This window comes from Aspergillus steynii (genome assembly GCF_002849105.1).
Source record: "Aspergillus steynii IBT 23096 chromosome Unknown P170scaffold_1, whole genome shotgun sequence".
Lineage (NCBI taxonomy): Eukaryota > Fungi > Ascomycota > Eurotiomycetes > Eurotiales > Aspergillaceae > Aspergillus > Aspergillus steynii.
The window spans coordinates 1,867,832-1,889,275 of NW_020194398.1; the positions used below are offsets into that span (position 1 = coordinate 1,867,832).

The 21,444-nt window shown below is 53.0% G+C and overlaps 9 protein-coding genes across 9 annotated transcripts; 4 read left to right on the forward strand and 5 right to left on the reverse strand.

The window, feature by feature from the left end:
• Positions 1 to 146: 146 nt before the first annotated feature.
• On the reverse strand, positions 147 to 2,670 carry P170DRAFT_431897 (putative hexokinase). The gene has a single exon (XM_024848143.1). It carries the CDS (start codon positions 2,194 to 2,196, stop codon positions 580 to 582), a length of 1,617 nt encoding a protein of 538 aa, XP_024709572.1. The 5' UTR covers positions 2,197 to 2,670; the 3' UTR covers positions 147 to 579.
• A 2,649-nt stretch (positions 2,671 to 5,319) lies between these two features.
• Positions 5,320 to 7,633, forward strand: P170DRAFT_460459 (uncharacterized protein). The gene is made up of 3 exons (XM_024851943.1): positions 5,320 to 5,501; positions 5,553 to 5,717; positions 5,809 to 7,633. The coding sequence occupies exons 1-3, from the start codon at positions 5,418 to 5,420 to the stop codon at positions 7,435 to 7,437; spliced, it is 1,878 nt and encodes a 625-aa protein (XP_024709573.1). The 5' UTR covers positions 5,320 to 5,417; the 3' UTR covers positions 7,438 to 7,633.
• A 293-nt stretch (positions 7,634 to 7,926) lies between these two features.
• On the reverse strand, positions 7,927 to 9,166 carry P170DRAFT_397515 (uncharacterized protein; the record flags this gene model as incomplete). Its single annotated transcript, XM_024846182.1, has 3 exons — positions 8,918 to 9,166; positions 8,814 to 8,858; positions 7,927 to 8,754 (listed from the first exon to the last, which is right to left on the reverse strand). Exons 1-3 carry the CDS (start codon positions 9,020 to 9,022, stop codon positions 7,927 to 7,929), a joined length of 978 nt encoding a protein of 325 aa, XP_024709574.1. The 5' UTR covers positions 9,023 to 9,166.
• Positions 9,167 to 9,916: 750 nt separating this feature from the next.
• On the forward strand, positions 9,917 to 10,564 carry ura6 (uridylate kinase ura6; the record flags this gene model as incomplete). Its single annotated transcript, XM_024843632.1, has 1 exon — positions 9,917 to 10,564. The coding sequence occupies one exon, from the start codon at positions 9,917 to 9,919 to the stop codon at positions 10,562 to 10,564; it is 648 nt and encodes a 215-aa protein (XP_024709575.1).
• Positions 10,565 to 11,034: 470 nt separating this feature from the next.
• Positions 11,035 to 12,782, reverse strand: P170DRAFT_431902 (PCI domain protein). The gene is made up of 2 exons (XM_024848144.1): positions 12,466 to 12,782; positions 11,035 to 12,344 (listed from the first exon to the last, which is right to left on the reverse strand). The coding sequence occupies exons 1-2, from the start codon at positions 12,713 to 12,715 to the stop codon at positions 11,176 to 11,178; spliced, it is 1,419 nt and encodes a 472-aa protein (XP_024709576.1). The 5' UTR covers positions 12,716 to 12,782; the 3' UTR covers positions 11,035 to 11,175.
• A 336-nt stretch (positions 12,783 to 13,118) lies between these two features.
• P170DRAFT_12103 (uncharacterized protein) lies at positions 13,119 to 14,156 on the reverse strand. Its single transcript, XM_024842360.1, has 3 exons — positions 13,868 to 14,156; positions 13,730 to 13,806; positions 13,119 to 13,656 (listed from the first exon to the last, which is right to left on the reverse strand). The coding sequence occupies exons 1-3, from the start codon at positions 13,974 to 13,976 to the stop codon at positions 13,243 to 13,245; spliced, it is 600 nt and encodes a 199-aa protein (XP_024709577.1). The 5' UTR covers positions 13,977 to 14,156; the 3' UTR covers positions 13,119 to 13,242.
• P170DRAFT_12108 (uncharacterized protein) lies at positions 13,790 to 14,541 on the forward strand. The gene has a single exon (XM_024842361.1). It carries the CDS (start codon positions 14,052 to 14,054, stop codon positions 14,463 to 14,465), a length of 414 nt encoding a protein of 137 aa, XP_024709578.1. The 5' UTR covers positions 13,790 to 14,051; the 3' UTR covers positions 14,466 to 14,541.
• Positions 14,542 to 14,981: 440 nt separating this feature from the next.
• Positions 14,982 to 18,938, reverse strand: P170DRAFT_431904 (DNA repair protein RAD16). The gene is made up of 12 exons (XM_024848145.1): positions 18,657 to 18,938; positions 17,693 to 18,591; positions 17,304 to 17,633; positions 17,145 to 17,253; positions 16,996 to 17,070; positions 16,888 to 16,946; positions 16,618 to 16,838; positions 16,509 to 16,555; positions 16,336 to 16,462; positions 16,180 to 16,283; positions 15,470 to 16,118; positions 14,982 to 15,394 (listed from the first exon to the last, which is right to left on the reverse strand). Exons 1-12 carry the CDS (start codon positions 18,703 to 18,705, stop codon positions 15,163 to 15,165), a joined length of 2,901 nt encoding a protein of 966 aa, XP_024709579.1. The 5' UTR covers positions 18,706 to 18,938; the 3' UTR covers positions 14,982 to 15,162.
• Positions 18,820 to 21,318, forward strand: rad7 (DNA repair protein Rad7, protein). The gene is made up of 5 exons (XM_024848146.1): positions 18,820 to 19,178; positions 19,253 to 19,291; positions 19,349 to 19,376; positions 19,450 to 19,986; positions 20,046 to 21,318. Coding segments are annotated over exons 1-5 (1,785 nt in total). The 5' UTR covers positions 18,820 to 19,176; the 3' UTR covers positions 21,225 to 21,318.
• Positions 21,319 to 21,444: the final 126 nt, after the last annotated feature.

Here is a 21,444-nt window from a genome sequence, read left to right on the forward strand (position 1 = left end):
TGGACTCGACGCAATGCGAAAGCTAAGGTGCGAGGTATTTTCCTTACAGCTTGTCGGGCCTAGGACGAATGGCTTTTCCTGTCCATCTCGGGTCGACCATGAGAAAAGCTCGTTCTGTTACTGTTCTAGCCTCGAGTGAAATCCCAGGCACTTCATGTGATTATTATTATGTACACCGAGCATCTCTATCCCAGGCTACCTTAACCGAACCGTCTATCCATTCGCCTAAGGATCATGTGTTGCTCCTGGTTCGTAGCAACACATCCAACAACAAAATGCATCGATCGCGCCGATGAAATTAAACATGCAAAGCAAAAAGAAAAGAAAAGAACAAGAAAAAAGCAAACAAAGGTCGGTGCAACCTCCAAACGCAAGAAAAGCAACGTGATTGAGAAACATCTCAATTATGATGCAAGAGATGAGAGGCAACGGAGACTAGAAAACATTAACTCCAGTTCAAATGCAACAGACGCAACGCCTTGTTAAAGAAACCTCTCGGTGAAGAGCAAAAGAAGCCATCCTTAATTGGAGGAAAAACAAGAGACATAGGAAAATTCGCTCGCGGCAGATAAAATGATCTCACTCCGGCTTCTTCTCAGCCACTGCGACTGCGACCGCGACCGCGGCTCCTAGAATTGCACACTCGGGTGCAAGTTCTAGACTCACCGAAGGGTTCGATGCGTCATCTAGAGACCCATGAGAGGCATTGGTCTTCTGTGTGAGCTGGTTGATATACCCTTGGCAGCGGTCTCTGAAGCCGGGATACTTGTTGATGACACTGCCATCGCATGCGATGGATAAACTTCGAGGGCTGTTCTCGGTCTCGACCACGGTCACATCTTGGGTCTCCTTGATCGAGGGTGTCGTTGAGGTGGTCGTTTCGGGGAACTCGGCCTCGTTGCGCAAACACCACATACTGTGGATAGCCGTAGCCAAATACCCCGCTGCTCGTTTCGAAACAACTTGACAGACGCGGCGCAAAAACTCCAAGTCACTTGTTGACGGGGCAGTGGAGAACGAATGTTCCTTCTGGAGCAGGGCGGCGGAAGATGTGAGCAACGGTGACGGGTCGGCCTCAAGGGCGGCGACAATGCTAGTATCGAACGAATAGGCGTCCCGCATGGAGTGAGGAAGCTCGCCTCCGAATAAATGAGCCGTCTCAACGGCCTCCACCATAATCAAACGAACAATTTCCCCGAGGTAGCGCCCGGTGATCATATACTCCAAGGGCTGATAGTCAGGCCGGAGGTGTGTACTGTTAAGAACTTCATCCCATCGCGTCATCGGTAGAATGCCACCGCCGAACATGCTCATTTCGCTATTGACGATGACGTTCTTGGCATAGTCAAACCAGCCCAGTGGCCGGGTACCGAATTTCGACAATCCTATCTTGTGCACGGGGTAATGGATCGCAACATTGGTTCCGGTTCCCAGAATCAAGGACATGCGGGTCTTGGGGTCGACGTAGGCTCGGGAAAGAAGAGTTGCGGAGCTGTCGTTCACAATAGCATCCACCTGGACGTTGAGGTGACGGTTTCGGCAGGACTGGACGATGAGGTCCCCCAGCTCCTGTCCCAGGGTGCCATTGGAGCACATGAAACCCTTACCCATGTGGATCACTAACCCGCTGCTGTTGGAGGTCTGTTCGATGGGGAACGACCACGACAGACCCATGGACAGTGGGACAGCCTCGCGGCCATAGTTAGCACCGACCTCACCCAGCATGGATTCAATTTTCTCCGCCATCCAATCAAAGAAGAGAGTTCCCTCTAGCATCTTCACTTCGTTGTCAATATATGACGAGGAGACCTTCAGGATGTGTACGTCTCCGCCTCCGCGTAGTTCGATCAAGGCGACGCGAAATGTGGATCCTCCCACATCAAGCGCCAGGTAGGTTCCTTGTTCCTTCCCGGACGGCAGCGCATGGTTGTAGGACGGCAGCATGCACACGGGACTGGACTGTAAGCAAGACTTGAATTGCTCCCGAATCTTCTCCGACATTGTCATCATACTCTGCATGGACAAAGGCGCGGTGAATAGCTGATCGACCTCGTCGGCCAGTTCATCCAGGGACCGGCGACGCCAGTATGGTTTGTGGAAAGGCCTTTGCCGTTTACGGGCTGGGTCACGAAAGAGCGAGGGAAACAACAGCATGGCCTCCAGGGCAGCAACGATGTTGGAAAAGAGCTCCTGCATCCTATGCAGGACTTTGACGAGAGGGGCCGTCATGGTCACGGTGGTAGATGTCGGGGAGGGGGTGGAGGATGATCCCTTAACCACAGAAATTATGACGAGACAATGTTGAGAAGAAGTGCGACGAGGGATGAGCGGGGCTTAGATATATGAATCAAAACAAGGCCGATATGAGCTCATGCGGATACACATCTGCAGAAAGGCACCCTGGGTTGACGAATTAGGCTAAATGGACGGTGAGACAAATTGGATCACGGCGCGTATGATGAGGGATGCAAGGCAGGCAAGAAAAAGGAGAGAATGGAAGGTGGTGAGAAGCACAACGAAGGTTCTGTTCCAAAGATGGCGCCAAGCTGTGGTAGTATGTATGAGACTTAAGGTAGTACCGGCAGAAAAACACTAATCCTTGCTCAGCCTGCAGTGGAGACGGGGTTTGGAGAATCAGACGAGGGCAAGGGGAGAGAGAGCGTGGGAAACCCAAAAAAAGAATGAAAAAAAAAAAAAAAAAAAAAAGACGAATAAATAATAGTGGAACCAAAAACCACAAGAAAACCGGGTGATGAACTAACAGATTGATAGATGAAAGATCTAGTTTTTGCACTAGAGACAGGAAAGCTAAAAAAAGCAAAACCTGACTGACAGCTCTGGTACGAAATGGTGGGTGAAGGCTTTTTTTTTTTTTTTTTTTTTATTCTTATTATTTTTTTAGAGCCCTGACGGTGGTAACGGACGAGCCCCGACAATTGGAGTAGTGGTGTAGTGAATGAAGTAAAGCTGGTCAGACAGGTCACAGTTCTTGGTTATTATTAGTCGGAGTCGCTGCGGTAGTAGAGTAGTAGCAGTCGGTGGTTGTAGCAGCGGCGGCGGTAGCAGTAGTAGTCGTCGTCGTAGCGTAGTGACCGGAGAGTGACGGGACCAAGGACAACAGAAGCATGGATCAACGCGTGGCCATTCCTCAAGAAACGGGAGGAGTGAAGGTCTCACGGAAGGGGCAGGAAGAACGAAGATAAGGCAGAGGAATGAAAGATCCAAGGGAAAGAGGAAAGAAAGAATGCTTGGGGAGGTAACAGAAGATCGATCACCCCGGGAGGTACCTCCGCAGTCCCTAGACTCCCTGGGCAGGTACCTGCGTACCGTCCGTCCGTACTTACAGTACCGTACACACCACGACTGCGTCCCCGGCCCCGGTCGGTATTGTCATTCATGACAATGCGGATTGTTACCCTACGGTCAACAAGTCCGTCCTCCAAGATACCACCTGCCTGGTCGTATCTACTACTCTAGTCATCATTGCGTATATAGGGCAGGGAAGCCTGCCCCTACGCCACGGCGCACAGATGACGCCTGAGAGCTCCCATCAGCCATCGCAGTTCCTTTGTTTCTATGTTCTGTACACTCCGTATTCCGGAGGGAGCGAGAGGACCCAGCGTGTTCAGAGTTACATCCGCCTAGTGGTATGGTCACCGTCCGGTTTGGTACTGTACATACGGGACGCTGCGCGAGCCCCTGAAGCTTCCTGACTCCGGAAGAGTTCCCCAGCCTGCATCTATCATGTATCGTGGATTCACTCTTCATGCTCGGGACTCGAGAGTGTGACGAATCTCCACCGCACGCAGAAGGGGGCGGATTCCCGGCGGTGGCATTCATTCCAGCGTCCATACCATCCCGTAGGAGTAAGTGGGACGTGACACTCGATGGGTGCAACGGTGGTAATCGATCTAATCACCGCCGGGACTGTTACACCGTCGTGTCCCGCCGTGGATCGGCCGGACTTGCATTCAAGGCATTTGTTTTGAATTTTTATGTTGATGCGCTCCCTCGCCCATTCCTCCATTCTCATGAGGCTCTGCCAAGCCTGTGAGGTGTAAAACTAAATCAAAATCAAAGTAAATACGGGGGAAGCGTCGTAGAGTCGGAAACACGTGGGCATACCGTCGAGGTTCCAGAACCTGTTCCCCCAATGCATACCACCAAACACGGGGGAAATGCGGGAGGATTCAAACAACCAACAAATACGAAATGAAAAATAAAAAATAAAAAACTAAAATAAAAAAAAAAAAAAAGCTGACCGTCTTCATCGCCATGATGTCGATGAACAAATATTGGGCCTTTCCGCGGTGCATTGCCAACCACACGGCACATCTGCCCTCCAAACCACCGCAGCCTCAGGCCGACGCATCGTCACGTGCGGGGCGTCGACCGAAGAGCCTCCACGTTCTCTGGACGCACCCTCCTCCCGGTCGACTCATTCATGAATCATGATTCTCACAGGATTAAGCATCGGAGGGCACGGATAGGCTATCGTCCATCCCATCAATCATGGCCCGAAGACCGGACAGGTTCACCCACCTTGCGGGTCGGGTGTGGAACGATTCTCCTCAATCGATAAAATTCTTCCAGACTTGGGGAACTTGAAACCTCGAGTCGTTTGAAGAGCTCTGTAGTCTGTACGGAGTAGTATCCTTCTCCTGGGCGAGGTCGACTATCCTACCCGGCAGTTCTGATACCCGACTTCACCAGCCTGTGGTCAGCAATCGGTCTGCTCTGCACTCCGTTGGGGGTATCTCAAGCGGGCGACGTGGCCATCACCTGGCCGAGATTCAACTGCCGACCTCATCGACTCCTACGAAGTACTCCGGACTAGGAGCCTGGAAATGGGTCTCGGTCCACGAATCTCGAATTTCAATGACTCCTGCCTGGTCACCATTCAGCAATCAGCGTGTTGCCAGTCTTGACGGAGTTCTTGGAGGCCCGCAAGCTCCACCGTCCGAAACGCTGCCAAGACCATCCGCTTCGTGTGATCGTCAGCTTCCATCTCAGCACTTACGTTGTCAGTGGCTATTGTCCGCCGGAGATGGCTAGGATCGTGAAAGCTTGGTCTCATTGCTCTCTTTCTTCGCTTTTCTTCCTCCCTTGTCGCTCTCGTGGTGTTGGCTTCCAGCTGTCTTTTTCTTTTCGATTTCCTCCCACTTTTGCCCTCGGATTCTGTACACAGTAGCTCCAATCTTTTCGTTTCCTTCGTCAAGGATTAGATAGATTATCTCCAAGCAATAATTGGTCCTTTTGCATATTCGAGTACTCCGCGGGCAATGGTTGTCTTTATGCGGCTAATTTCTCGTATTCTTCCTTTCCTGGCCAACTGGTGATCTTCTCATTTTTTTTTCTCACCCCCTTTGATATTCTCCCGTGGAGATCTTGCCTCTCGGCGCGGTCGATCTTCCAAGATGATGTTCTTCTGCATCCTCTTTTTGTTCTTCTTTCGCAACGTTATCGCAGACTCCGATGATGATTTGATGAGCTTTGTCACGGTACGTATGAAGAGTACAGTTCCCACGTCGCCTGTTACTGACAACCCTCAGCTCCCAAACGTGCGCGCCTTGAAGCTCAATATCGCGTATTATGACCGTGAATCCATAAGCCCGGGCTATTGGTTTGTTGCACCATACGGTGTGATTGATCCTGAGCCACCCACGAAGCAGTGGAAGCCGTGTCAAGTCGGCCCATATATATACGATGCGGATGGCGTACGTTCTTTCTTTGCTAGTACAGAGCGTCGAATGGGGCTCCAACACATCTATCGAGGGCATTAGCGGCTTACATACACTTCATCACTAGGTTCTCATTTGGGCCGGATCGTGCATGTTCGACGATCGCAATATCTTCGACTTCAAGGCCGTCACCAACATCGATGATAAGCCTCATCTGTCGTTCATTCTACAGCACGCGTACCACGACAATGGTGAGGATAAAGGACTTGGCTATGTGCTTGATCAGCATTACGAGCCCGAGAGAGCAGTCCCGGTGACCAACGACCTTTCTGCGTTTAACATGCACGATTTCAACATTCTCGATGGTGGAAAAACCGCCCTGGCTTGCGCATATAAAAGCCAATACATGAACCTAGGGGAACTTGGACGGCCTGAGGAATATGGTTGGGTGATTGCCGGTGGCTTCGTTGAAATGGACACGGCCACGGGGGAGGTACTTACCGAGTGGCTTTCTACAGGACACATTCCAATTCATGAATCTGTGAAGGTACATAGCTCCTCGCCGGCCTCGGGAGAGCCGGGATGGGACCATATCCATGTAAACTCTATTGACAAAAGCCCTGCGGGGAATTATCTCCTGTCTGCGCGGTTCACCAACACAATCTATCTGATCTCGGGAGAAGACGGTCACATCATGTGGCGACTTGGAGGAAAGTTCTCAGACTTCGTTCAGGACTTCACGTTTTCCAAACAGCATCACGCACGCTTCGTCGAAGCCAACGCGACACATACGACCATCTCGTTTCTCAACAATGCCTCGGATGAGCTTGAGCAGGAAGAAGACACCTCGGCCGCCCTCTTCGTGCAATTGGATACTAGCGCCTCTCCGATGACGGCGCGTGTGGTTGGACGGTACAATCGCCCCGATGGAGGACTCACTCGCCTGCGAGGCAGCGTTCAATCTTTGCCAGACGGCAACGTCTTCGTCGGCTGGAGTGAGCAAGGCTTCCAGAGTGAGCATTCCCCCGACGGGAGGGTCTTGATGCGGTCTACCTTCGCGTCGACCCGTTTTTCGACCTATCGATCATATAAGTTTCCATTCACTGGCCGCCCACGCCACCCGCCGGACTTGGTGGCAGCCGTGTACGGGACGGACGAAGCTGATCTCACGACAATCATCCATGTGAGCTGGAACGGCGCCACGGATGTGTCCTCCTGGAACTTCTACGCGCGGGCCAGCCAAGACGAAGTTCCCCAGCTTGTCGGCAACACCACCAAATTCGACTTCGAAACCATGTACATAGCAGACGGATACCTCGATTGGGTATCCGCCGAAGCCGTTGACCGAGACGGCAATGTCCTCGGTACATCGTTCGTCCACCGCACCGGCACCCCTGGGAATTGGCACCTAGCAGGTTTCCAAGGGGATGAGAATCCAACGCCTGACGATCCTGCAGCCCTATACGGGAAGGAAGAGGAAGAGGAACAAGAAGAAGAAGAAGAAGAAGAAGAAGAAGAAGAAGAAGAAGAAGAAGTCGATGAAGCGGCCATTGAGGCCGAAAGAGTCGCCCAGTCAGCCTTCCAAGCTTACGAATTTGTTCACGGCGTTGGAGGCTTGCTGATTCTCACACTGGTCGCATGCTCCGTGGGAGGACTTGTGGCGGCGGTGTGTTGTGGTCTCCGCCAGCGGCGTATGCAAGCTGCATACCTTGAAGTTCCGTCTGACGAACGGCCCCCGATGGAGGAGCCGCGATGACCCTGCAGAAACCATGATTTGGCGCAATAAGCTTCCCGGCAGATGTACCGAAAAGTGCCTACGTTGCCGGTTTATCATGATCTTTCGATCCTCAAGAAAATCCATTTGCATCATCTCGGCGTTTGTCTCGCTCGACCGTGTTTCTTGGTTTACAACACGCACATGTTGACTATATCCCTCCTGCCTTTACCTAGACAAGTAGGTTAGACCTGATAATATCACGATAAATGTTATTCTCCATTTGGACACTGCTACCTGTGAGAACAGAGTACAGATCAAGAACAGTCATGATTGTAACCTCCAGCAGTGTCGAAGTACAAACCAGCCGCGAAGAACCACCCAAAGAAAATACGAAAATAATCACTTTTGCCAGCCTCGGGCACCATGGAGTAGAAGAGCATCAGAATCAAAATGCACGACAGATGTGAGAAAAAAAAAAAAAAAGAGAGAAGAGAAGAGAAAAAGAAAAGAAAAACAAAAGAAGTGATCTTAAAACGCAAGTGTCAGAATCTTCCTCGCTTTGACGCGGCCCATTAACTTCCTAGCCAGTCTTTCGTCTTCCCGGATTTGAAAAGACTCCGGTCTCATGATCTTTTCTTCAATGCTGCGCGCCACAGACTTCAGCTTTTCCTTGCTAAATCTGGGCATCTGCAACCAGATATGGGCGATGTCCAGTTGCCGCCCATGCTCACCGAAGACTAACAGGGGAAATGACCAGCGCTCTCCAATCTCTAGATGAATGGGCCAGTCAAACACAGTCATATGGACATGCAGCACACGAAGGCTCCCAAAACTCTGGGACATCTCGTCGCAGACAAGATACCAAGCCCTGTCGCTGCGGAACTTGTACTCCCGAAATTCCGTGAGTCGTGGCTCATTGTACATGATGTGGTTTAACTCCACATGGTTGATGGCAGATTGTGAGTCTTTGCTTGCAGTCTTCAGAAACCGGGCAATGGTTTTTGTGCAATTAAAGACAAACTGCATTTTTGAGTAGAAGAGGTGGATCGTCTCGCAGTATGTCAATTTGCAAGCGAATACAATAGCTATAGGAAGTGGCTCGTAAGCGGGCCTTCCTGGATTCCTCCAGACAGTCTGAGATCGAACACCACGGGGGACCAAATGGCGATGGCAGAGACGGTAGGGAGTAGATTTCGGAGGGTCACGCTTTTTTTTGCCCTTTTTTTTGTCTTTCCGGCGAATTATTTCGACACGGTACAAATGAAAAAGTTCCTGGTATATCTGCCAGCGGATCTCTGGGGGTAGAAGCAAGAATGAAGCTTTCCGTGTTGTAATCTTGTGGGTATTGGTATTGGCCTGCATGCAGATAATGAGCTCATGAATCAATAATCGACTTGCAGGGGAACTGAGCTTACATTCGGCCTATTATGGTTGTCACTTTTCCTTGCTGGATGACGTGTCTGTTTGACAAACAGTTAAACGGAGGAAAAATATATAGTTCCGCGGGAGAGTCACCCACTTTCAGATTGCGATCAGCCGGTTGTCTTGTCTGAGAGCCTGATCCTTGAGACTTTTTATTTTTCTTGGGGCGAGCCTTATAAGCTCGACTAGGCTTGGTCGCCATTGTGAGAGCGTCAAGGATGAGCTGTTATGGGATAGATATGGAGGGTGGAGATCCCAGGACTATGCGGGAAAGAAAGTAGAGGGAGGATGAAGAAGACAAGAGGGAACAGCAAGGCATGGTGTGTGAGAGTCAGGCCAAGTGAGGTGAGGTGAGAGAGAATTGGGTGAGGGAGAAAGAAATAAACAAAGATATGACAGTCTCTCTTCTTCTCTGTTGTGTAGAAGGCCCCAGGCCACACACCTGCCTAAAGGAGTAGGTAGTGCGCTATGCCCGATGCGGCCCATCCATTCCCCGTGATGTCCGGAAGAATCGCTTTTTTTTTCTCTCTCTCTTTTCTATTTTCGTTCTGCCTCTTGCTCTGGACGGCTGTCAAGCTTCAATCCACTCCGTCTTCTCCCTCATGTCTCTCTCGCGCGCTGTCCTCCGTCCGTCGACTTTTCCGATTCGATCCCGAGCCATCTCTCCTCTCTCTGATCCCGTCCGATCAGCAACCCGACCCCACCATCTCCGACAACAGCAATCGCTTCTTTCTCCATACTGCCGCCCCTATTCTTCTTCTCCCAACACCTCCTCTCAATACAATCGCTCGCAATTCAAAATCCTCCCCTTTCTCGCCATCATTGGTATCGGTTCAGGCTCCTACGTCTTCCTCGTGAAGTCCCGCACTGGTGCTCGCAAACCTCAACCCGAGTCGAAATCTCCTGACCAGCAATCCTAAACCAAACAAAAATCAAAAAACCCCCTCTTCTATCTCGAACCCCCTCACCATCGACGGCCCTTTCAAAACCTACCTTCGGCGGATTATTTTAAGCCAAAGAACCATTGAGAACAAAACAAACCAGACCACCAAAAAAATCACTTAACTCAATAAACACCCAGAACCAAGAATCAAAAATGGCCAGCGCTGAACAGTCGAGCCCTCGGTTCTCTCCCTCCGATGTCACCGTGGTCTTCTTGCTGGGCGGTCCCGGTAGCGGCAAGGGTACGCAGTCCTCGAATCTTGTCCGCGACTATGGCTTCATCCACTTGTCCGCGGGAGACCTGCTGCGTGCTGAGCAGGTGCGGGAGGGCAGCCAGTACGGAGATCTGATCAAGACGTATATTCGGGAGGGCAAGATCGTGCCGATGGAGATCACCGTGGCCCTACTGTCGAATGCCATGGCGGACGCGCTGGCGGCCGGTGCTGGCGCCGGCGAGGGCAAGAAGGCTCGCTTCCTGATCGACGGATTCCCGCGGAAACTGGACCAGGCTGTGTTCTTCGAGAACACTGTCTGCCCTTCGGAGATGACCCTGTTCTTGGACTGTCCCGAGGAGGTCATGGAGCTGCGCTTGCTGAAGCGCGGCGAGACCTCTGGTCGTGATGATGACAATGCCGAGTCGATCCGGAAGCGCTTCCGTACCTTCGTCGACACCAGTATGCCGGTGGTTAAGGCGTTCGAGGATCAGAACAAGGTTGTTTCGGTGTCGGCGACGGGGTCCGTGGACGAGGTCTATACTCGCATCCAGGAGGGATTCCAGGCTCGGGGGGTCAACCCTCAATGATCGACCTGAAGGGAACGCCTCTAGGGATCTTGTCTTTCTTCTAGAGCTTGTCACGCACTCCCTCATTCATCTGTATCTAAGCGATTGTGTTTGTAGCAATCATCATTATACATATATACACATGTTTTTTTTTTAAAAATCCGGATCAGTCGTAATTTCATCGTTGGGGGGTTGATCCCCGCATCCAAACCAATGTGGTGAAGGTGACAAGGTCCAAGTTCAGCATAACATGACTCGTGTCCATTGATTGGGCCCAATTCTGGCCTCCATGCCAGGCAGATAGACCCCGTCTAGAAAATAAATAGCTACCATGAACCGATAAATGACGACGCGCGGGGATAAAAACAGAGAGCACAAGATCAACATGAAGGGGTAAAAGGAAAAGGGTACCAGATGAGAGACAAAAGAATAGAATATCGGGAACAAAATTGAGACAAAGGAAAGAATTAAGAAGCAAAAAAAAAAAAAAAAAAAGGAAAATAAAACACCGTTTCCAGCCATGACACAAAAAAACTTTTTTTTCCCTTTTTTTTTTTGTTCTTTCGTGTTACGGTCTAATTCTTTTTTTGGATTTCATTAACCTCTGCTCTAACCCTTTTGAAATGGTCAAATTATTCCGCGGTGACAGGCTCCGCCTGAGGCTGAGGCTGGGCCTGCGAGGGCTGCTGTTGTTGCTGCGATTGCTGGTTGTTTCCCGGGCGCTGTCGTCGATCGCCGGACTTGTTCTTATCACCCTTACCCTGAGCGGCCTCCTCGGCGGCGGCGGCGGCCTGCAACCCTTCTCGGACAAATCGCTCGCGCTCGCTGCGCACCACACCCAGAACGCGCTCCAGGCTGCGGCGCCAGACCATGAGGCGGCCCTGCACCTCAGCCCACTGCTTCTCACCGAAGACGCGGTAGGTAGCGCGGTGCACCAAGAATTCGGATCGCAACTGGGATAGTTTTCCTTCGACCAGACCGGCGCGGATGGTGTCAATGACCCACTTCTCGACATCCTCGGCGGGGACCCGCAGAGAGGTGGCGATGGTCGAGTAGGGCAGAGAGCGGGAGGGGGTCGAAGCGGCCAGCGAAGCCAGGGTCAAGAGGCGCATCTTGTTCTGCAGGGCCTCGCCCGACTCGGCGAGCACGCCGCCCGAGATGCCGGCCAAAGGCGTGGCGGCGACAAACTCCTCGTAGGCATCGAGAGTATCGGCGGTGAAGATCTCCAGCAGCTCGAACAAGGTGCTGTCACTGGATCGAAGAGCCTGAACCGCATCGGAGGCCGTCAAGGGGGTGAAATCGAACACGGCGGGATGGGTGAGGGCCGAGGTGAGGGCGCGGACGGCCAGCTCGCGGGCCTCCTTCGACGACGCCTGAGCAGCCGGGATGGTCTGAAGCGCCTGAACAACGTGTCTCTGGGCCAGTTCCGGGTCGCCGGCAGCCTGGGCGGCGTCGGCCACGGCGAGATGCAGACGCTGGGCCTCGTCCTCGTCCAGTTCCCAGGCGGACAGCCACGTGGGCAATTGGGCGGTCAATTGCGGCTTCAAAGCTTCAAAGGCAATCGCGGAGCCGGACTGGCGGATGACGGCAACGATGGCCAACAGAACGTGGAAGCGGCTCGAGTCGTTGGGGCCGAGGGTGTTGAAGATGGTGGAGAGGATCGAGATGGACAGCGACGGACCGAACTGGGCAGAGGAAGTGATGGGTTTGGCGAGATAGGTACAGATGCGCGAAAGGAACATGTCCGGGTCGGACGCCTGGTGGACGAGGTGGATGAGGAGGTTGTAGGAGGGGGTGATCTCTGTTTCATGGTGGGTGGGTTAGAGCAGACCATCGATATTTCCGGCAGGCAATCGGAGAAACAGAGACGCAAAGAGAGAAGTCGGGGATCCAAGAAAAGGGTATGCAAAAACCCCACTCACCCTTCTCGGGGGCCGTATTCAAGGCGGCGGCGGCGGATACCAGTTTCTTGAGAACCTCATCGCGCTGCTTGGTGTCGGGCTGAGCGTCGGACTGTTCCTGCTCGCGGAGGGGCTGCAAGAGCGGGGAGATTTCGGCCTGGAGAGTCGTGCCCTCCTCGGTCTTGCGCAGAGCATCGATGTACTGGGCAAACTCGTCGGCGAGTTCGCTGAAGGAGCCCTCGATGAGGAGGGTGGTGGTGGGGGCGGGCATGGTGGATGGGATGGCAGGAGGAGGGAAGGGAAGGGGGAGAGAGAAGAAGGGGGAAACAGGAAGAGAGAGTGAAAGAAAGAGAGAGAGAGAGAGAGAGAGAAGAAGCGAGTTCGAGACGAATCGAGTTGGTTTGGATTTGGTTGGCGGTGGAGAAATTTCAGTTGTGGGAAAAAGTCTTGGCGCCGCCCTGCCTGGCCCGCATTCGCCGTCGATGCTCCTGTGCTACACTTATGCGTACGGACTTGGAGTCGGTCTCATTTCTCAAGGAGCGACGCATTAAAATACATAATTCGATGCAATTCATTAAACCCGTGGCGCGAGATCAAGGGGAATAGTACGATGCATGGGAACGCAGAAGACAATCGCAAATAACAGCACGCCAGGTACCCATGGCGTTCGCATCCCGTCATAACAGAGCAAACAGAAAACAAAATGATAATGAGAACGGCGCGTGACAGAAGACCTCCCTTCGCCACCGAATAATTAACCGTCCCTCGTCTCTCCCACTTCAATCTCGGAGGACCCATTTACAGCGTGAGGCGGAGCGCCAGGAAGAAGACCGTCGCCAACACGCCCGTCGCGTGGTCCTGGGCCATGCGCACGGCGGCATTGGTGGTGGTCGCAGCGCTTCCGGTGCTAGAGCTAGTGCGAGTCGCGGTGCTGGACTCTTCGTCGTCGTCGGAGCTGTCGGACGACTCGGTCGCAGTGGGCAAGGAGGTAGCGGAGGTTGTCGTCGAGGACGACGACGACGACTCCGAGGCATTCTGCGAGCCGCACCCGCTGCGAGCATCCTTGCACTTCTCCTCTTCATCCAGACTCGAGGAGCGCTCAATGCACTGCCCGAAGTTCTCCTGGCACACGAAGTAAGGCACAGTCCCCTGGTAGGGCTCAACGTTGGCAGCACTGCCGTTGCCGCAAGTGCAGGTAAAATCCAGAGTCGACTAGGTGCACCGATCAGTAAGAGGGAATGGGGAAGGAAGGAAGAAAGAAAAGAGGCGCTGGAGATCGACGTACAGGATCACAAGAGTTGGCGTTGGAGACTCCGCCGCAGATCTTAGGGCAGGCGTTCCGCTCCGCAACACACCAGGAAGCTGATTCCACGTCTTAGTTTCGCGTCGAACCATTGGACACACGCAGATTCGCACGACCTACCTCGAGTCGAAGGGTTCACCTTGTTCAAGTCGAATCCTTCGGGGAGCGTGTAGTTGTTGGCGGCGGTTGCCGAGGCCACCAGGGTGGAGAGGAGCAGAATGGGCAACATGATGAATATAGAAAAGACGGGGGTCGAAGGTAAGAGTTGACGGGGGAGGCGACGACTTATTGCTGCAAAAAAAAGATGCACGACGAGGCGGATGGGAGGAAGATGGAAGGGAATTGGAGAATGAAAGAAGGAGGCAGGGGAGAAAGTCGAAGAGGAAGAAGAAGAAGAAGAAGAAGAGGGGAAAGGGAAATAAAAAAAAAAGGGAAAGCGCGAAAAATAAAACCAATAAAAAAAAGGGCAGGCCAAAACAAGGAATGTCGGGGAATTATTTATTTATTATTGATTATTTATTCTGCTTCTTGGGAAATATCCGGAACGCTTTCCTTCGTCGAGGCAAGAACTAGTCATTTTAAGTCGGGGACTACTGCATTCATTTCATGGAGCAGGAACGAGCTAGACGAGTGGACAATGAGCTACCAGCTCGCTAGACCGGGAGGGGAAGGCATCCCAAACCCATCAATGGCTGCGAGCTGGGCAAACACGGCGTGATGGAGACCTTTGCCATACCAGGGCAGCGTGCATGCCAGTTCCGGGCATGGGAGTCGTCCTGTCCCACGGAAGACGGTGGAAAAATGGACGGTGGGAAGGGGGAGGGAAGGGCAGGAGAGGGAGAGGGAGTGGGACTACCGGAACGGATGACTTTAGTAGCACCAAAAGTCGAGTGCGAGAGAGAGATGGAGGGAGTCCGATAGGGACTGGGTGGGAGGACTAGCAACCTGGAAAGATGGAAAAGCGAAGCAAAACTCCGCATCTCTGCACGCCCCCCGGCCAATCACCGGCCGTTCGCCAATCTCCGGTGGGCCCGTCGGGGATTCCCAGTGGGGTTTAGCCTGCCTTACGAGGGTACCGTACCGTACCGAGGCTCGCCTTCCGTGCCTTGCCTACCGTACCTACCAGGTACCTACCTAGGTAGGTACCTTAGGTCCCTTAGGTCCCTTAGGTACAGTACGATCGACGGTAGTACCTACCCTCAGTCCCTAAGGTAGCTACGGTGTTTCACCTTCTTCGCATGCAAGGATGGCCTGGGATTAAGGACTTATCTTCCTGCCCGGGCGCTTTCATTAACCCCGTCACTATCGATTCTTTGGAGGTACTAGCATGCCTAATTCTACCACCACCTGATCCTGGCTGTCGATCTCATTTTCCGACATGCATCATCCTCTCCTCTCCGTCGGTCTTGCCCCCTTCACGATCCCCGAAACAAAAACTGCATATCCTCGGGAGTGAGCTTTTCCAGCGCCTCTCCCTGATCCTTGTTGATGGTGCCGTTGATGAGGTTCGCCTTCTTCTCCTGCAGCAGAACGATCCGGGATTCGACCGAGTCCTCGATGCACAGTCGGGTGATGACGCAGGGTCGACGCTGACCGATCCGATGACACCGGTCCGCGCTCTGCCACTCCGCAGCCGGATTCCACCATCTACGCCGTGATGTCAGCCTTGGTCCTGTCGAACGATCGGTGTGCACGCCAGAGGAGGGGAATGGGGACACCTACGGATCAACGATAAATACCCGCGACGCCTCCGTCAAATTCAGAGCCACGCCGCCCGCCTTGAGCGAGACGAGAAAGACCTCGACGTCAACGTTGTTCATGAAGTAATCGATCGACCTCTGCCGCTGGGCCGGCGTCATGGAGCCGTCGAGCATGACCGTGTTGAATCCGGCTCGACGCAGACGCCACTCAACGAGTTGGAGCATCGACGTGAACTGCGAGAAGACAATCGACTTGTGCGTCTGCTTTTTGCTCCGCAGCTTGTAGAGGTCGTAGACAAGCATCTCGATCTTCGTCGACGAGGTCCAGTCCTCCATCCGAATCCGGTTGATGATCGAGTTCTTCTTGATGAACTCCTCTTCCTGCTCGATGTCCGGCTGCTCAAAGTCGATGGACAACGGTATATGGCACCGCGGACAATCGACGATCGTCTCGGCATCAAATGACCGCATATAGTCCTTGGCGCACCGGCGGCAGAACTCGTGATGGCAGCGCGACCGGATGGCTTCCTCGGCCGGTTCATCACAGATGCCGCAAACCAGTACGTTTTGCCCACTGGCGGCATGTTTCTTCAAGATCAAATCGGGGTGGTTTGCAACTTGTCGCATTTGCATGATCAACCCAAAGATATTGGCATAGTTGTTTAACATCACTGCAGCTCGTGTAAGTATGCGAGGAGAATCGGTGCTGTTGCATGGACCCGGGTGACATACCTCCGCGGCTCACGTACGTGTCGAATTGCCGGGTAGAGTTGGTCATGATACTTTGGGAGAAATCGCGTTCGATTTCACCAAAGAACTCATTGTGCAGAATGACCCTATATTTTGTCAGTGGCAATCGGATTGGTAGGGTGGCCAAGTGACACCCACCGTTTTGGCGGGAGTTCCATAGAAGCCGTGTGGTCCCGCTTGACACGTCGGAGCATAATTCTATCAGTGATAAGCCGCAGCTTCGACAAAGCCTCTCGGCGGGCTTCGACGTTGTCCCTTTCCGTAACTGGTCTGCGTTAGAATATGCGCACCAAGACAGTGTAGATACTCACTTGGATTCAAGATCTCCTGGTTGAACACCGAGACATGACTGAATCCGCTGCAGAGATTGTTAGTATGAGCAGGACACGAACAGATCGAGCATTTCCCAAAAGACAGTACCTATGTCTGCATTCAGTGCATCGTTTCTCGGCGTCTTGAGACCAATGAAGTTGCTGGCATTTGCATTGTTTACAGAAATAACAGGCAAACGGACGGACTTCCAAGAATCGCAGGAGAGAGAAGAACTCGCCAATTCGATTTTGGACCGGGGTGCCAGATAGGCACCATTTGTAGTTAGCTCTCAGGGCAAAGCATGCGCGGGCAACACTCGTGGTACGTTGCTGGATGCGTTAGCAACAACAGACCCAACCAGAAGGAAATTTCAATTACCTTGATACTGTGTGCCTCGTCAAGAATAAGCCGGTGGTAATCGATAGAATGAATCACGCCTGCAGTATGTCAATACCCAGAGCTCATCACGCCCTTCGAACTACTTACTGTCTTCCTTCACAATCCCGTCATGGCGGTTCCACCCCTTCCATTCCTTTCGATGGATTGACTCTAGACCAGAGTCTAGCTCGAAGTATTGAAGTGTTAGACATGTTTCTTTGCTCCTACTTCAGCTCGTGGGGGATGCGGTTCCTTACAAGATATCATGATAACATCGTAGGCCTGCAGATCTTCCTTGGCGAGAGTTTTGACCTTAGGGTTAGAGTTGTGATAAACCAAAACCTTCAATTGGCCATTGGTGTATTCCTGAAGGCAGGGGTCAGATTAACACGATCGGTTTCACGGTTGCACCATACCTTGATCTCAGATTGCCATTGCATTAGAGCGACCGGGGGGACAACAACCAGGGACGGCTTGCCGATTGGATAGTCCGACATGAGTAGGGAAACCGCCTGGATAGTCTTGCCCATGCCCATCTCGTCACCCAAGAGACCTCCCTTATACTGTGACTTTTCTTGTCGCATCATCCAATTCAACCCTTCGAGTTGGAAAGACTTCAGGGTTCGCGATATACTTGGAGGTTGTTCGGCAGCCACCGGTGTTATTGGGGGCGCATTTCTTAAATCCTCCCACATCTTTATGATATACGGATGTTGCTTTTCAAGTTTCTTTCGCTCCCTGAACGCCTATACAAACCATCAATAGCCCGTCACAACATTCAGAAGGGCAGATTGGTTGGACTTACACGGTAGCTCATCCACGTCTGTGACGGAGTCGGCGCCGCTTCAGAAGATCTGGGAGCCTGTCTCCGACCTCGCCCATGGCCCCTAGTATTTGCTGTGCTTCGGTTTCTAGACCCGCTCTGCGAGTACAAGGGCCTTCCCTCGTTGGATGGCATTTGGCTAGTTGGCTCTTGATCGCTTTGGCGACTGTCATCATCATCGTCACCTTGAGACATATCATCCGTATCGAAGTTACTATCTTCGCTGTCCGCAACTAGCGGTTTCTTCGCTGACCGGAGAGAACCTCGAGAATTGCGTGGCGGCTGCCACTGCTCAGACTCAGCCTCGTTGGCATCGTCATCGTAATCGAGCTCTGTCAAGGCGCTGTCGTCGTCGGAATCTCGAATCTCCGATTTAACACTTTCGAGCACTTTTCGCCGTTTCGAAAGCGGGGCCTGGTATTCCTGAAGTTGCAGAGTCCGAGCCAGGGCTGCATCCGAGGCCTCGGGGGTGGTATCCTCCGCGACAGTAGCGGTTATAGTTCTCTTGCGTCCCCTGCGCGGGTTCAGAGACATGGTGCTCGAGTGTAACTCTCGGGCGCGAGCAGACGCGCTCACTCTTGTCTTCGGCCGTGGGACTTCTGATTCCGCAGGAGTCATGGCAACACTGGTCGCCGGAGTGTTGTAATCGTTAGTCCCATTTCCGGACGTCGATGTGGACGAAGAGCGGGAGGATGTGCGCCGCTTCAAGGGGATGGCAACTTCTAGGGCCGCAGGCTTGTCATTCTGATGAACTGCGACAGGGCCAGTCGGCGCAGTCACGTCTTCATGTGTGGAGGAATGATCGATCTGTCGCGCATTGGTCTGGGCGGACGAAGACCGGGCTAATCTCAAGGACGTGCGTCGTGGCAAAGACGAGGGATCTGGTGGCGGAATCGATTCGAGTTAGCCGGCAGGATTGACGGACGGAGTAGTGGTTAGAGCTTACCTGCCGTGGAGGAGGTTCCAGGCCTCACTGCAGACGACCTTCTCCCCATGATAGCAAGAAAAGGAGAAGTGCAGCTTCGGGGGATGGGAGATGCAAGGCAGGGAGAGTGCAAGGAAGAGAAGTGAAAGAAGCACGAAGGACGAAGTGATTGATGATTGGCAGGGGAAGGCCCTGCAGGTGGCGAGTAGGTTTCCTGTACCTTACTTTTTGCCTGCCTGGCAGGCAACCAGCGGCGGTCGGTGGATCCAAGGAACAGGTCAGTCGATTTTTCTTTGTCCGCCCTCGATTTACTTCTCTTTCGTCGTTTGTCTCCCTACCTCAGGCACTGCGTACATTAAGGTACCTACGGACCAGTGCTCAGGTCGAGTCCCGCGTGAAGTGGAACGCGAAATCACCGCGGAGCCGGTGACCTCATTGGTCTGACATCACCCGTCGCCTTCTACTTCTTCGTCGCCGTCCGGGACTACGGAGTTCTCGCGCTCGCTTCACTTTGCTTTCACCCCCCTCCCCACTCAACAAAATGTTCGTGAGATACTTCCATCCGGCGCGTGGTAGCCTACTGAATGAATTGCTAACTAACGGCGGGTGTTCCACAGGGCGGACCGACGGCGCACCAGGAACAACATCAGAGGCCCGTAAGTCTTCCCTCGACCGGCGCTCACTTGGTCCCTCTCAACTAATCGCATTTCCAGCCACTCGGCGCTGACCGACTTCCTTGCGGTACGTAGCTCATCATTATGCGCAACATGGTTTCCTTCCCCGCGCTCTCCGTCGCTAACCCGTTCTTCTCCAGTCCAATAACATATCTGCCGCCCAAATCCATGATGACCATCAAAGGCGCCTGAGAGAGGCCGAGCGCCAGGAGGCCGCGGAAAATCCCCCAGAGGCAGCCGACGCTACTGATGCCAATGAACCCACCGGCGAGTCGCCCGAACAGAAGAAGAAGCGCAAGCGGAAAGAGTCGGCCACCCTCGCCAAGATCAAACAAAGCAAGGAATTTGCCCGTCGTAAAAGCCGGCGGACTGGTGAGCCTGATGGAGACGACGACATCATTGCGAGGGAGATGCTGCAGGAAAAGTCTCGCCCGATGCCCGGCCAGCTTGAGAACTGTGAAATCTGCAGCAAGCGATTCACGGTCACGCCATATAGCAAGACGGGACCCGGTGGAGGTCTTCTCTGCGCCAAGTGTTCCAAAGAGGTGGCCGATGACGAAAAGAAGTCAAAGGCCAAAAAGCGGGCACCAAGAACCGGCCGTCGCCAAAACCAAAGCAATCTGCTTGACGGGATTGCTCAGCACGGCGCGTTAAGCTTGGCCGAAATGTGTACCAAGGTAAGCGCCGCCGTTCCTAACTACATTGCATACGTCGCTGACCTTTCTTCCCTCCCCAGAAAGTTGCCGACAATATCAACGACATAGACGAGTTTGGGGATCTGCCGTCGCAGCTGCTACATCGTCTTAGCCAGATCCTGTCCAAGAGGAGGGCGTTGACGCCGAGGACTCTAAACCTATTTCTTCGCCCGGACATGGATTCCATTGACATCTACGACTCCGCGAAGCTTGAGACTGAGGACTTTCAGAAAATTCTAACGTTCATGCCTTCCCTAGCTCATATCAATCTCCGCTTTGCCGGTCAGCTCAAGGACCAAGTTCTCGAATATATGCTCGATCGAAATCCCCAGGTCAAGTCTCTGCAGTTGGACGCCGCCAACCTCGTGTCAGATGCATACTGGCGGCGAATGTTCCGGCAATTTGGACCGCGACTAGAAAGTCTCAAACTGTCCAACCTGGACTTTGCTCTTGATGATGAAAGCGTGGCCTTGATGTGTGAAACCTGTCGATCGCTTCGCCGGCTGAAATTGAAGCATTGCTGGAAAATGGGCGATGGCTCCCTCCAAGCCATATCGACCCTGCCTATGCTCGAACACTTGTCTTTGGGCTTCGTCCGCGATATTAGGCTAGAAAACCTTCTCGAGGCCGTTTCCAGGACCGGCCCTGGTCTGCGAACGCTATCACTGGAGGGGTTTACCAACGCCGACGATCGCCTTCTCGAAACCGTTCACGAGAAGTGCGACTCGCTCACCAAGCTTCGGTTTTCCGACAACTCGGTGTGTACCGACCAGGGATTCGTCAAGCTGTTTACCGACTGGTCGAACCCTCCCTTGGAGGTTGTGGATCTTTCGTCAACGCGAGACGTGGATAATAACAGCCCTGACGGACCCGCAGAGGCAACCGGCCTTGCCTCTCAGGGGTTCGTTGCTCTTATGAACCATTCAGGTGGCACGATCCGAAAGCTGAACATCGCATCCTGCCGCCATGTGTCTCGCGCCGCCTTTGAGGAAGTGTTCTCGGAAGGTAGAAGATATCCGAATCTCAAAGAACTCGACGTTTCGTTCCACGCCGCGCTCGATGATTACCTTGTTGGTCGGCTATTCCGGTGCTGCCCGGGCATCAAAAAATTGGTGGCGTTTGCCTGCTTTAACATCCGAGAGGTGCAAGTGCCTCTCGGGGTTGCGCTGATCGGAGGATTGAAGGCCCAGGACTCGATCGTCGTCGAAGGCGCGTGGTAGGGCAACCTCGAGACGAGAACACTACTGCGTAATGCAGCCGTTGGGGAACGCGGTCACCGACAGGTCAAATGGCGGAGCAAACTATCTAGCGCGCATTAAGTATTGTTCTCGCTTGCGTTGCCATCGTCTCGAACTATGGCGATCTTGGCCGCAGGTGTAGTGATCGGAACCATTTACGTTAGTTAATATACATCCTCCTCCAACCCAAGCATTTGGCCAC